The following is a 12958-nucleotide window of genomic DNA, read 5'->3' on the forward strand; positions in this document are numbered from 1 at the left end:
AGATGGGTCTTGGGTACTAAAAGGCAACAGGCCAAGATCTTGAGAAAGTGAAGGACAGAGACCAAGTGAGGGTGCAATGTACACCGGGAAGTGGCCTATGATCTAGCACAGGGCTCATAGATGCAATTCATGGGCAATAAATCTACAAAGGTGCTTTGGGGCCAGGTTGGGAGGGAGGCATCTGGGTTGAGCTTTCACTTTGCTGGGGAAGGTCATTGAGAGCCACTAACAATGTCTGAGCTCCCGGGGGAGACTTGAGCAAACATAGTGCCTTAGAAGAATGAATGTGAGTGGAAGAAATTGATATCCAGGAGAAAAGAAAGGAGGCCATTGCAGCCCTGCAGCTGGGGAAATGTGATGAGGCAAAGGGGACAGAAGGGCTGACTGTGTCCATGTCACATCTCAGGGCTCCCTGAGATTGGACACAGGCCACCCAGGAGGAAACAGGAAGGGCTGGATCCAGAGGGTGACATCCCACATGGCATTGCACACCGCCTCCCTGCCGGCGCACATCTGGAATGGGAGGTGGATGCCTGGGCTGTCGCTCGCGCCCCTCCCCCTGTTCCTTCTCCCTCAGGCTGCCCTGATGCCCGTTGCCCATCCAGTGACCAGTCTCTAATGTGTGGGAGCCTCTCCTGGGGCACCACTCAGCAGGGGTGACGTGGAGAACATCACACATCTGGAGAGCAAGGCAGAAGGCAAGGTGGAAAGGGAAGATGCTATTCTTAGAGCACATCCATGTCTTCCCCTTCTGGCTCCCTGCAGGATGAGGAATTGCAGCAGACCACCCCAGCTAGGAACGCCAGGATGGGTGGGGAGGGTAGAGGGACGGATGATGAAAGCTCAACTTCAGTCTCTGCCTACCACGAGGGCTTTGCACTCTTAAAGAACTAAGTCACAGGACCCAGGGCACTGAGAAGGCAGCCGGTCCTTTCCACACCTTTGGGTGGGATGGCTCCAGCACAGCCCACCCAGACAGGCATCTGTCACATCCTGGCATTTAGGAACAGGAGTGCCATGAAAACTGCAGTGTGCTATCATTGGAGGCAGGCAGAGACCCTGGGCATGGCACAGCTTCCCCATCTGTGAAGCGGGGGCGGTGATGCCTACCTCATGGGATTGTTTAGAGGATTAGAGAGAACGCATCTATGATAGCATGGGGCTAGAGCAAACTTTTAATAAATGTAAGTTCCTCTGTCTCTTCTAACTCAAATACCTCGTGCAGCAATTTATAGTCCTGTGGGACTTGCAGTCTAAAATATATGTGTCTGTCAGTCAGCCACATGTACTGAGTGCCAATATTTTTTTGCAGAATCATGCACCAGCCATGTGGTAGAGAAAGAAAAAGAAATAGGAGACAGAATGTTGCCCTTGGAGCTTACAATGCAGTTGGAGTGAGAATATACACATACACACATACACACACACACACACACACACACACACACACTTTCAGAACCATTACAAAGCACTATCCAATCAAGTGTAATACGCCACAAACTGTATTAGGTGAGAACTGGAAAAGGTATCCAAGGGAACAGAGGATGACTCAAAGAAAGGAGGGGGTGTGCACACGCGTGTGTGTTTGTGTGTGTGTGTGTCTAAGGACAGCTTCCTGCACCTGTGGACTAGTGGAACAAGAACCATTGACAAAGCTGAAGACTTGGGCAGACCAAGTGTCAGAGCTGCATGATCTTTAGTGAGCACTTGACATCTTGGGGCATCTCCTTATGTATAAAATGGAGACAGTAACATTTCATTCTCAGCGTGGCTGTGAGGATTTGGGGAGGGTGATGACGTACATGGAGGTGCCTAGCACCCAGCCTGGCACATGGTAACCTCCCACAGGTCCCTGTCCTGTGTCTCTGCTTCCCCTCTCCCCTTCCCCCTGCCCCAGGCCACACCCATCCCAGGTCCTGACCATCGGCTCCCGACCTTCTTTGCCCCAACTGTGCCTTTGCCAGGATTCCTGCCATATTGCTCATCATGCTAATTTTCCAAGAGAAATTACCAAGTCTGCCCTTTCTAAGCCATCCCACTCATGCTGACTTCTCCTGGCCCCAGGCAGCAGAGTAATAATACATGAATGCCAAATGATAAATAGCACCATCCACACAAATCTATCAGATGGCACTGTGCAGATTTAAAAATGCAGACACCACATTTCACCCCTGTTCACCAAGCACAGAGCAAGGATGGGTTCTTTGAGGATGGCCCTCCCCTACACCAGCCTCATAGCACAAGCTGGTGTAGGGGCTGTGCCGGCCACCATGGGATGAGCTGGCCTGGTGTGGCATGGTGTTCTGTGGGAGCTGGAGTGTGGCTGTCAGAGGGACTGGTATTGGGATGTCATGAGCTGTCGTTGTGACGCAGGAAGCCTCTTCTCCATGCTGTGAAGAGATTGTCATGGGGGTCTCAAAGGCGTGATCCAAGGAGAAAATTAGAGATGCAGAATGGATGTGCTTCCTGAGCCCAGGCAGCTAAACGCTCCAGATGTGGCTTTTCTCCAAGCTGCGTCCCCTCTACAGTGAATGTATCTCCTGAAAAACCAAAGATTCCCAGTCCCCTCTCAGCAAGCAGCCCACAGAGCAGAAGGCACTGACATCTCCCCAGCCGCTTCCGTATTTTCAGAAGAATATTTTGCATCATAAACCCTTTGATGAAGAAAGGGAGAGAGAGCCCTTAATGAAATATGTTAATCTGGGTGAGCCAGGCTCATATGAAAGGGAATATTAAAAGAGACAACATTCACCAAAGCCAGCTCAGTACTCCAAGAACTGAAAAGGAAAAGGAAGAAAATAGGGCCCCTGGTCTCAGCTATTCAGGGTCAGGGAGACGACAGTGATCAAGTTTAGCAGATCAGCCAGAGACCTCCAGATCTGACTCTGGTGCATTAGCCTGGAAAGGTTGTGGAGAGGGAGCTATTTTGTGCTAACACCAAAGATGGTTTGGGAACACAAGGTCAAATCCACCTGCAAACTATGGGCGGCAAAAGCAGAAAAAAAAGGAGTTGTTCTCCGGGACACTCCCCCGCCCAACCTTCCTGTGATTTGCAGCTGAGCAAGGCAAGGAGGGGATTGGCAAAGAGTACACTGTGGCCACAGAGTGCAGAGGAACTCCAAGTCCCAAATAAAGGGGAAAAACAGTGGCTCTGGTTTAAACTCAACAGCACATTTTAAGGGCCCAACACATGTGAAATTGGGGAGAGGACCAAAGTTTTAGACATGGCTCCTGACTGCAGGGAGCTTAGCATCTCCTTGGGCAGTTACCACCAAACAGTGAACCCTTGAAAGAAGATACTGTGGACTGAGGAGGGGCTCTAAATGCTGGAAGGGTTCAGAGGAGAAGAACAGAAAAAGATAAGGCTTGGGAGGTGAGCAGGAGCCACATGTTGCAGGGCCTTGGTCAGGTTGTGAGATTTTACCTTTATCCTGAGAACAAGGAACAACTATTGAAGAATTTTATATAAGGGAATGGCAGTAACAGATTTGTGTTTTGAGAAGGCCACTCTCAGGGCCAAGATGGAATGCTCGTCTGTAAGAGGAGCTCGATTGTATTTGTAGAGTGGATGATGGCTGCAGTGTGGAGAACAGATGAAAGAAACAGGGTGCGCTGAGCACGTGGAGGGCTAGGGAACAGGCCATTTCCCTGGTCTAAGGAGGGATGACGGTGGCTGAGCCTGAGGTAGCAATGGAGAGGGAGGGAAGTGGGAGGATTCAAGAACGACACAGAACACAAAAGTTATCCCACTTGATAGGGAGAGAGAGAGAAGGAAGAGTGAAGAAATTAATAATGGTGGTGCCATTCGAGATGGAATCCAGGAAGTTGCTGGGTAAACAGGGTGTATGGTCAGGAGTTCGGTCTTGGACAGGTTGAGTTTGAGGTATCTATGAAACATCCAAGATAAGCCGTCAACTAAAAAGCTGGCTATAAGGTCTGGAGTCTGAAGGAGAGGCCCAGGCTGGATATTAATCTGGGAGGTATCTGTGCAGAGATGAAAATCAAATGCATGGTTGGCGAAAGTGCATGGCAAGAGAGAAGGAAGCCTCGGGTGGAGCCTTGAAGAACTCAAACCATTCCTGGTAGGGTAGAGGAGGATGCATCTGCACAGAGACAGAGAGAAACTGGCCCCAGAGATAAGCAAAAGGCCAGAGAGTGTTTTATTAGGAAGCCAAGGGGAGAGTGTTTCCTGAAGGAAGAGAGGTCCAAGTGTTGAACACACCCAAGAAACCAAGTGGGAAATTGGGTTTGGTGCCGCGAGGGTCACCTCTGCTGTGGAGATGGAGCACTGATGCCGCAGGAAGATGTGAGGAGTAAATGGTGAGCATTTAAATTGCCCGATGCTGCACCTGGCACACCACAGGTGCTCGGTAAATATTAGCGCCTCTTCTCCAGACACACCGCCCCAGTCTCCTCCCTCTGCCTGCACTCATCAAAAATGAATGCACTGACTTGTGCTCCCTCTCCCTCTCCTACAAACATGGGCACATCAGATGTGATTTACGAGCTGGTGCCAGCTCCCAGGATGCCACAGAGAGAAGGGAGCACCTGCCTCTACATGACTAGCCTGTTCTGTCCCAAACCCACAAGCCAGTGCCCACAGCAGGTAGGAGCCTGCATATTTGCAATTCCAGCTTAACCTGCCAGCCACAAAATGACCCTCCTGTAGTTAGGGTGTTTTAAAATACAACGAGTTTTTGAGCAGCAACTGCCTGCCATTTTGTTTCTTTGGCTCATGAAACCAAAGAATTAAATGCAAAACTACAGATGGGGAGCTGGGCCGGTGCCCTTCACAGATGCTAAGCCTGAGCAGCTATAAGTGGTGTTATGCAAACCATCAAGATCTCAACTAGGCCGGGCGCGGTGGCTCACGCCTGTAATCCCAGCACTTTGGGAGGCCGAGGCGGGCGGATCACGAGGTCAGGAGATCGAGACCATCCTGGCTAACACGGTGAAACCCCGTCTCTACTAAAAATGCAAAAAATTAGCCGGGCGAGGCGGCGGGCGCCTGTAGTCCCAGCTACTCAGGAGGCTGAGGCAGGAGAATGGCGTGAACCCGGGAGGCGGAGCTTGCAGTGAGCCGAGATCGCGCCACTGCACTCCAGCCTGGGCGACTAAGCGAGACTCTGTCTCAAAAAAAAAAAAAAAAAAGATCTCAACTAACCAGAAATTGGGGGCCTGGGACAGTGTCTTCTGGTGAACCAGTTCTGATTTATCAGGCATTAGATTTTTTTTGTTTTGTTTTGTTTTGTTGTTGTTGTTGTTTTTCATTTTTGAGATGGAGTCTTGTTCTGTTGCCCAGGGTAGAGTATAGTGGCACGATCTCGGCTCACTGCAACCTCCGCCTCCCGGATTCAAGCAATTCTCCTGTCTCAGCCTCCTGAGGAGCTGGGACTACAGACACCCACCACCACGCCCAGCTAATTTCTGTATTTTTAGGAGAGACAGGGTTTCACCATATTGTCCCAGCTGGTCTCAAACTCCTGACCTCAAATGATCCACCCGCCTCGGCCTCCCAAAGTGCTGGGATTACAGGCATCAGCCACTGCACCCGGCCTATCAGGCATTAGTTTTAACCAAAAAAACTTTTTTTAGTCTTTCTAGAATGTGCTAGCCTCCTTTCCTGATTTAGAATTTAAACTGTGGTGAATACAACTTAATCTTTTCTATGGAGAATTTTTCATGATACTCTTCTGTGGATTTTAAGGCATAGAAAATTAGACGGAATAGTGACATCTGGACTTGCCCTGGGAACATTTTTCAGCCCTGCTGTCAGCTTGTTTCCTTGGGCTTTGCCTTTTTTTCTTTTCAAAGTAAGGTGCAAAAACAGTTATTTGGTTAAGAATCCCGGGTGTGGAAGGTCCTAGCTGAGGCATTTTTAATTGCAACCCCTTCCATTTCCTCTGGAGACCCCTAATAGGTGCGCAGCAAACATATATTGAACAAATGACTGGATTCCTCTGGAGATGCAGGGTGTTCATCGTCACAGTATCGGTCTAGGCACTGTTTAGTCACACCTGAATGGCATTTATCTGGTATTTTCTACTTCCTACAATTTTGCTAAACATCAGCCCTGAGATAGACTACCAGTCTCCCTGGATAAATCGTGAACATGTTAATCTCTTTGGCGGCCCCCAACCCTAATGACTCAGAAACCATCCCCCTGTTGATGAAGGAAAGAGGGTAGGGTTTGGGCTGGGGACTCTGGTACTTGGCCTGTCCCCCTCAACCCCGACGTATAACACTCAAGTTCATCACCTCACAAGTGCACAAGGAAAAGAAATACAGAAGCACACACAAAAGGAGGAGAAAGGGAGAGGAGACTTAGCCTCCTGCTTCACATGGGGGCCACTGGGTAAATAGGGGGTGTCACCATTAGACCAGGTCACCGATGTGAGGAGAGACCCAGGAAGAAGGGCACTGGTCAGTCAGACCCTCAAGGATAGCAAGCAGATGTTGATCTTGGCAGGGACCTTGGGGAACGTCTCGTCTGACCTCTGCCTGAAGTTTGAGCTTACAGGCTGGCCAGTGGCAGAGGAGAGTCAGGCTTCTCCCAAGCTGGAGCTGCATGAGACAGACCCCTTGCACCTTCTGTGAAGTTGTTCAGGCCTGTGCGCTCTCTGCAGTCTGTGTGAGCTGGACCCCTCGGGGCATCCAAATTAAGATTGGGCTGTGCTGGAACTTCAGGCTGGAAAGGGGTCCTGGAGTTTGCCTGGCTGTGCTTTGACATAGGTGCCTTCTCTCCAGATTCCTGGGACTTCAAGCAGTCCACACGCAACATCTCCCCCACCATCAACCAGGCCAACATCGTGGACTTGCACCCAGCATCCGTGTACAGCATCCGCATGTACTCCTTCAACAAGATTGGCCGCAGTGAACCGAGCAAGGAACTCACCATCAGCACCGAGGAGGCCGGTGAGCACCTCGCCCAGCCTGCCCTGCCCATGGCCTCAGGGATCAGGGACACCAGGGGCCTACAGCGATCCTGTTCATTGGCAATGAGCTTGCAGTTAGAGAGGGTGGGGTGGGGAAAAGCATCCTAACAGATGTTTGTGTCCACCTCTGAATCATCGGAGGCTCTTCCGTTTGACCCTTTTCCAGGCTAGGTTCTAAATGCTGGGTTTGGGGGAGCTATCTGTGGTTCTGCCCCACTCCCCTGGCCCCAGCATCTGGAAAGATCTATCTGCAAAAGATGGGGTACTAGGGCCTGGATCAATTTCTATGACCCTCATCATAGAGTTTTCTTGAAAGTTTAAACAAGATTTCTCTTGCTCTGTTTTCTTCTATTATCATATAATACAAAATAATGCAGAGAAGGCCGGGGAGCTATGGCTTATGCCTGTAATTCCACCACTTTGGGAGACCAAGGTGGTTGGATCACCTGAGGTCAGGAGTATGAGACCAGCCTGGCCAACTTGGCAAAACCCTGTCTCTACTAAAAATACAAAAATTAGCCAGGCGTGGTGGCGCATGCCTGTAGTTCCAGCTACTCAGGAGGCTGAGGCAGGAGACTCGCTTGAACCTGGGAGGCAGAGGTTGCAGTGAGCCAAGATCACACCACTGCACTCCAGCCTGGGCAACAGAGCAAGACTCCATCTCAAAAAAAAAAAAAATGCAGAAAAATACACATAACATATATGTGCAGTTTTATAAACAAGCATAAGGTAAACAGTGAGTAATTAGTATAACCAACGCTCATTATCAATTAGCCAGCATGCCGGAAGTCCCCCATGTACCCCTTTCTGGTCATAACACCACCCCTCCCCTTGAAGTAATCAGTATCCTGACTTTCATGATACTAATTTTCATGCTTTTCTTTTTTGTACTGTTACCACAGTGTATATGCAATAAAATGTATAATTTAGTTTTCCCTATTTTCCAGTAGAATGTATTCATGACATCATACTTCATATATTCTTCTGTATCTTGCTTGTTTTGATCAATATTACTTTTGCAAGCTTCATTCATATCATTAGCATAGCTATGCTTTTTCAGTGCTGTATAGTATTCCATTATATGACTATACCACAGTGGGTTTGTCCATTCTACTGTAGATGGACATTTAGGTTGTTTGTAGCTTGGAGCTATTACAAAAATGCTGCTATAAGCATTCTTGTATGCTAGTGTACCGGTTCATGAGTTTCTCTAGGGCATATAAACAGTTGTAGAATTACAGAGTCATCAAACAGGGAAATACTTCTACCCTTAACAAAAAATGCTAGAATGTTTTCTAAAGTGTTGTACCAATTTTCTCTCCCATGATCAGAGGATAAGAGTTCCTGCCACTAGACATTCTTGTATGAAGTAGACACTTCATACTCTTCAACTTTTAAAAACTTTTGCCATCCTACTGCACGTACAGTAGTATCTTATTATCATTGTTTGCTATATTTTCAGCAAATTATGGAGAATGAAGAGGAAATTGAAACCCTAGATACTTTCAGGGGAACTCAAACAGAAGTTCTCTGCTATCTGCATCTGCGCTTAGTCTTCTCCCCAGGAGCCCTCCTGCTCAGGAGAATGGGTGTGGGAACATAAAACCCCTTCCTCTTCCAGGTCTTGACTTGTAATGTTTCTCCTCCCCCCTACCCTGCTCAGCTCCTGATGGGCCCCCCATGGACGTTACCTTGCAGCCAGTGACTTCACAGAGCATCCAGGTGACCTGGAAGGTAAGTGTGTCTAAGGTATCTCCCCTGGAATGCCCCCTTGCCTCCTCTCTCCTCAATCCAGGACGGAAGCTCCCAGCAGGCTTGCTAGTCTCTAGTCTTATATGATGCTCAGGCCTGTTTTGTCACTAAACCTAGGGAGATTTGAGGGGTAGAAGGAGAGGGAGGCAAAGGGCAGGTCCCCCCGGCCCAATAACCCCCACTTCCCTCTCCTCCCTGGTTCTCTGATGGGAGTCTCTGCCTGGGGTGCAATGAAAAACTTGCAGTGCCAAGGAGGGAAGATGGTTCCTCAGCCGTGCTGGCCCATCCTCCAAACCCCACATGTTGTAATAAGGTTGGAAGTAGATTTGATTCTATGCCAAGTTCCTCCTCTCTAACATCAGGATGAAAGTAACTGCCCTCCCTACCTCTGAGGGTGGAGGAACTGTGGAGAAAAGAGACCAGTATGTGCTACAGCCATTTCTAAGGGCAAAGACCTGTAAAATATAGAGGGGGTGACTGAAGCATCTGTCACTTAAAGAAAATCTTAGGGGAGATTCCACAGCTGGGCAGGGAAACAGAACAGAATGACCTTGCGCAGACTCAGAAATGCTTCCCTGAGCAGCTTCTGGCCCTACCACCAAACCCCTCCAGGGGCACAGAAGGGCTGGCAATCCAGGGACTTCCTGTCTCACTACATCCTCCAGTCTCCAAGTGCTTTCTCTTTACCAACTTATCTGACCCTCTCCTCATTCCTGGGGAGCAGCGAGAGAAGGCACTTTTATCCCCTTCCACCAGAGGACGCCATGGAGACAAGACGTGAGATGGTCTGCCTAGCAGAGACAGAGCTCGGACTGCAACACAGTGTCTGCAGCCCCAGTCAGCCTTCCCTCCACAGCCACTGCACAGGGCTGTGGATCAGAGAGCATTCTCAGGGCTGTCTGTGTTCTTCCTGGAGCTTTCGCATCTTAACAGTGGGGCTCGGGGGCTGCCTGTCTTCATCAGGGACCAGTTATCCGTGGTGACTTTCTGACTCTTCTCCTTATAGGAAAAGCCCAGGTGCTTGAGTCCTTCTTCTGGGCTCTTTAGAAAGGTAGACTTGAGAATGAGAGGGATTCAGAAGGACCTGATGATATTTTTCCTAAGACCATGTGCACACACACTCACACTCACACACATAGCAGCAGCCCGGTTCCTTCCCTCCCAGAGGCATGACCAAGAAGAAAGTGAGGTAGGGCTGGGCGGTTGGTCCTTCCTGGAGGCAGCCCACCTAGTGGATACCTGGAGCCAGGGTTCCTCTCTAGATTCAGCTCTGGGTTCCAGGGCTCTCCTCAGAAATTGGGGTGAGGCCTGGCATCCAATCCCAAACTCTTGGCTGTGTCCTGGCTGTGGACCTGTATCCTAGAAATACTCCAAGGCAGCCAGGAGGTGGGGGGCAGGGATGAATAAATATGTAAAATACTGAAACGTCGGGCTACAAAGCTCTGACCCACAGGTCGATAAAAATTTGGAATCAGATTTATTTCTCCAAAGTCTCATAATGAAAAATAAAATTGATTAGAAAGTTAGAACTTCAGAATGAACCAGATGGTCAATAAATTTTGGACTGACTTCTCAGGGGATTTTTTTTTAACATTGAGAAACAGATTAATGAAAAATAAAGATTCACTTGAAGATAAGTCACTTCATTTTAAGGCCCTTTCCACGAGATGCATCGCCCCTGCTTTATGACATAAATTTGCAATCAGCCCTATTGATTTCTTAATGCCAGAGAAATATTGTTAAGATTGATTTAAATCCTGACTGTGGCTCTTTGGAGAGGCGGGGGACAGAGAAAGAGAGAAGAGATGGAGAAGGAGAGAAAAAAAGAGAGAGGAAGGAGGGAGGAAGGATCTGTGAAGATTTGTATAAATATGTGAATCTATCTGGATGGATGGATTGGGGTGCGCCTGCATGCCTGTCTGAGGCCTGTCAGTATATGCTGATGTGGCCACGTATGCAGGTATATATCATGGTATACATAGCTCTGGGCATGTAGGCAATCTGTGGCATAGTATAATGATGTTCAATGTGTGTCAGTATAGATATACCTACATGAAATGTGAGAATGGGTGTCGATGTGAAGATACATTTATATCCATAAAGGATGTGTGTGTGTGTGTGTGTGCACGTGTGCATAGACATACATGTGTAGATACAAGACCCAAATGTAAAAATGTGTCCACTTGCAGACCAGCAAGCAGGACTGTCCAAGTGCAGAGAGAAATATTGAAGCAGCAACAAAGAATCAAGTCAATTAAACACACACACACACAGACACACACCTATTTAGTGAGTTCAAAACAATTATGTTAAATTTAAAACTTCATTTTGTTGAGTTAACAGTGAGCTTTAAAATGCAGTTCATTTAAAACATTCATTGACTAGAAAAAAAAAACAGTAGGGCTGATTTACTAACTTAATTGTTTTTGATCTCACTATTTTTTAGTACAATAAAAGGTGGGCTTTTAAATTAACTTCATTGTCTTTGAAACCCTGATTCAAGCTGTTTTTAAATGCACTTGGGGTGGGTGTTCTGTCTCAATTTATAGATGGGCAGGCCCGGTCATTAAAGGAGCCAATTTCTATTCGTGGATCTAAATGTATCTGGTCGGGAGTGGGGGTGTGGACTAAGATGTTTGCTTTGATGGGTCTGGATACGTGCTCCTGGTTCTGGGTGTGAATGGATATATTGAGGTGTGTGTGTGCGTGCGCATCTGGTTGGGTGTGTATCAGGGTTCGAGCCTGGGGTGAGAGTGTTTTCCAGCCCCAGACTGATGCCAGTGGAGTTTCTCCATTCTCCTGGCTGACTGGGCTCAGTCTTCATTCCCACCAGCCCCCTTCTAACCTTCAAGTCCTTGCCATCTCTGTGCCTCCATCCAGGGTTCATTCGGGGCCTCAGCCTTCACCGTTCCCCAGTCCCTGACCGTGGTGTCTGAGGCAATGCAGTCTTAGTGTTCCCACAGGGACTGCACCCAGGTGAAAGTCAGGGATCTTTTTTTCTTTAGTTTTAATGAAATACATATAACTTAAATTTATCATTTGAACCATGTTTAAGTGTGCAGTTCAATGCACGTTCACAATGTTGTACAACCATCACCACTAGCACTTCCAGAACTTTTTCATCCTCTCCAACTGAAATTCTGTACCCACGAAACATGAGCTCCCCATGAAAGCTCTATTCCACCCCTCTTTTGTTGAGACAGAGTCTCGCTCTGTCAATCTTGGCTCACTGCAACCTCCGCTTCCCCGGTTCCAGCGATTCTCCTGCCTCAGCCTCCTGAGTAGCTGGAACTACAGACATGTGCTACCAAACCCAGCTAATTGTTTGTATTTTTAGTAGAGATGGGGTTTCACCGTGTTGGCCAGACTGGTCTCCAACTTCTGACCTCAGTTGATCCACCCACCTCAGCCTCCCAAAGTGCTGGGATTACAGGCGTGAGCCACCGCTCCCAGCCTATTTCCTTCTCTCTGATTTTGACTATTCTAAGTACCTCCTAAGTGGAATTGGACAGTAGTTTTTGTCCTTTTGGGTCTGGCCTATTTCTTTTAGTGCAGTGTCTTCAGGTTCATCCGTGTTGTGACAGATGGTAGTGCTCTCTCTCTTTCATGGCTGCGTACTACCCCATTGTATTGCAATATTGTATTCTGCGTCTCCACTCATCTCCTGGTGAACGCTTCAGTTACTTCCACCTTCTGGCTATTCTGGATAATGCTGCATTGAACATGAGTGTACAAGTATCTCTCTGAATCCCTGTTTTCAATTATTTGGGGCATAAACCCTAGGAAAGGAATTGCTGGGTGGTATGGTAATTCTATATTTAAGTTTTTGAGGAACTGCCAAACTCTTTTCCACGGTCACTGCGCCTCTTTCCATTCCCACCAGGAATGTACAGGGTTCCCATTTCTCCATCCTCACTACCACTTATTTTCCATTATTGTTATAAGAGCCATCCTAATGGATGTGAAGTGGTATCTCGGGACTCTTTCTTTTTATTCAAACTAATTGCTCACCTCCCTCTCCATCTGATTACTTTTTGTCTGCTGTTCTATTTTCCCCAGGCCCCTGAACCCATGCCAAATGATATTCCTATTCATTCATTCATTCGTTCATTCGTTCAGTATGTATTGAGGGCCCATCATATGCTAGGCACCATTCTAGACACGGAGAGTGCAATAGTAACAAAGCAGGTAACACTCCTCGTCCTCACGGTGCTTCCGTTCTAATGCGGGCAGACAGGCAGATTTCACTAATGCATAAGTGGAATTTATAG

At 47.9% G+C, this 12958-nt stretch overlaps 1 protein-coding gene across 1 annotated transcript in view; it reads left to right on the plus strand.

Moving 5' to 3' along the window:
- DSCAML1 (DS cell adhesion molecule like 1) overlaps positions 1 to 12958 on the plus strand; it is a 364654-nt gene that overhangs the window by 313502 nt on the left and 38194 nt on the right. The window contains exons 15-16 of the mRNA XM_021926590.2: positions 6748 to 6915; positions 8599 to 8669. Coding sequence (XP_021782282.1) covers positions 6748 to 6915; positions 8599 to 8669 — 239 coding nt within the window. The remainder of the gene's footprint in view (positions 1 to 6747; positions 6916 to 8598; positions 8670 to 12958) is intronic.

Source organism: Papio anubis, chromosome 12 (assembly GCF_008728515.1).
Source record: "Papio anubis isolate 15944 chromosome 12, Panubis1.0, whole genome shotgun sequence".
Classification (NCBI taxonomy): domain Eukaryota; kingdom Metazoa; phylum Chordata; class Mammalia; order Primates; family Cercopithecidae; genus Papio; species Papio anubis.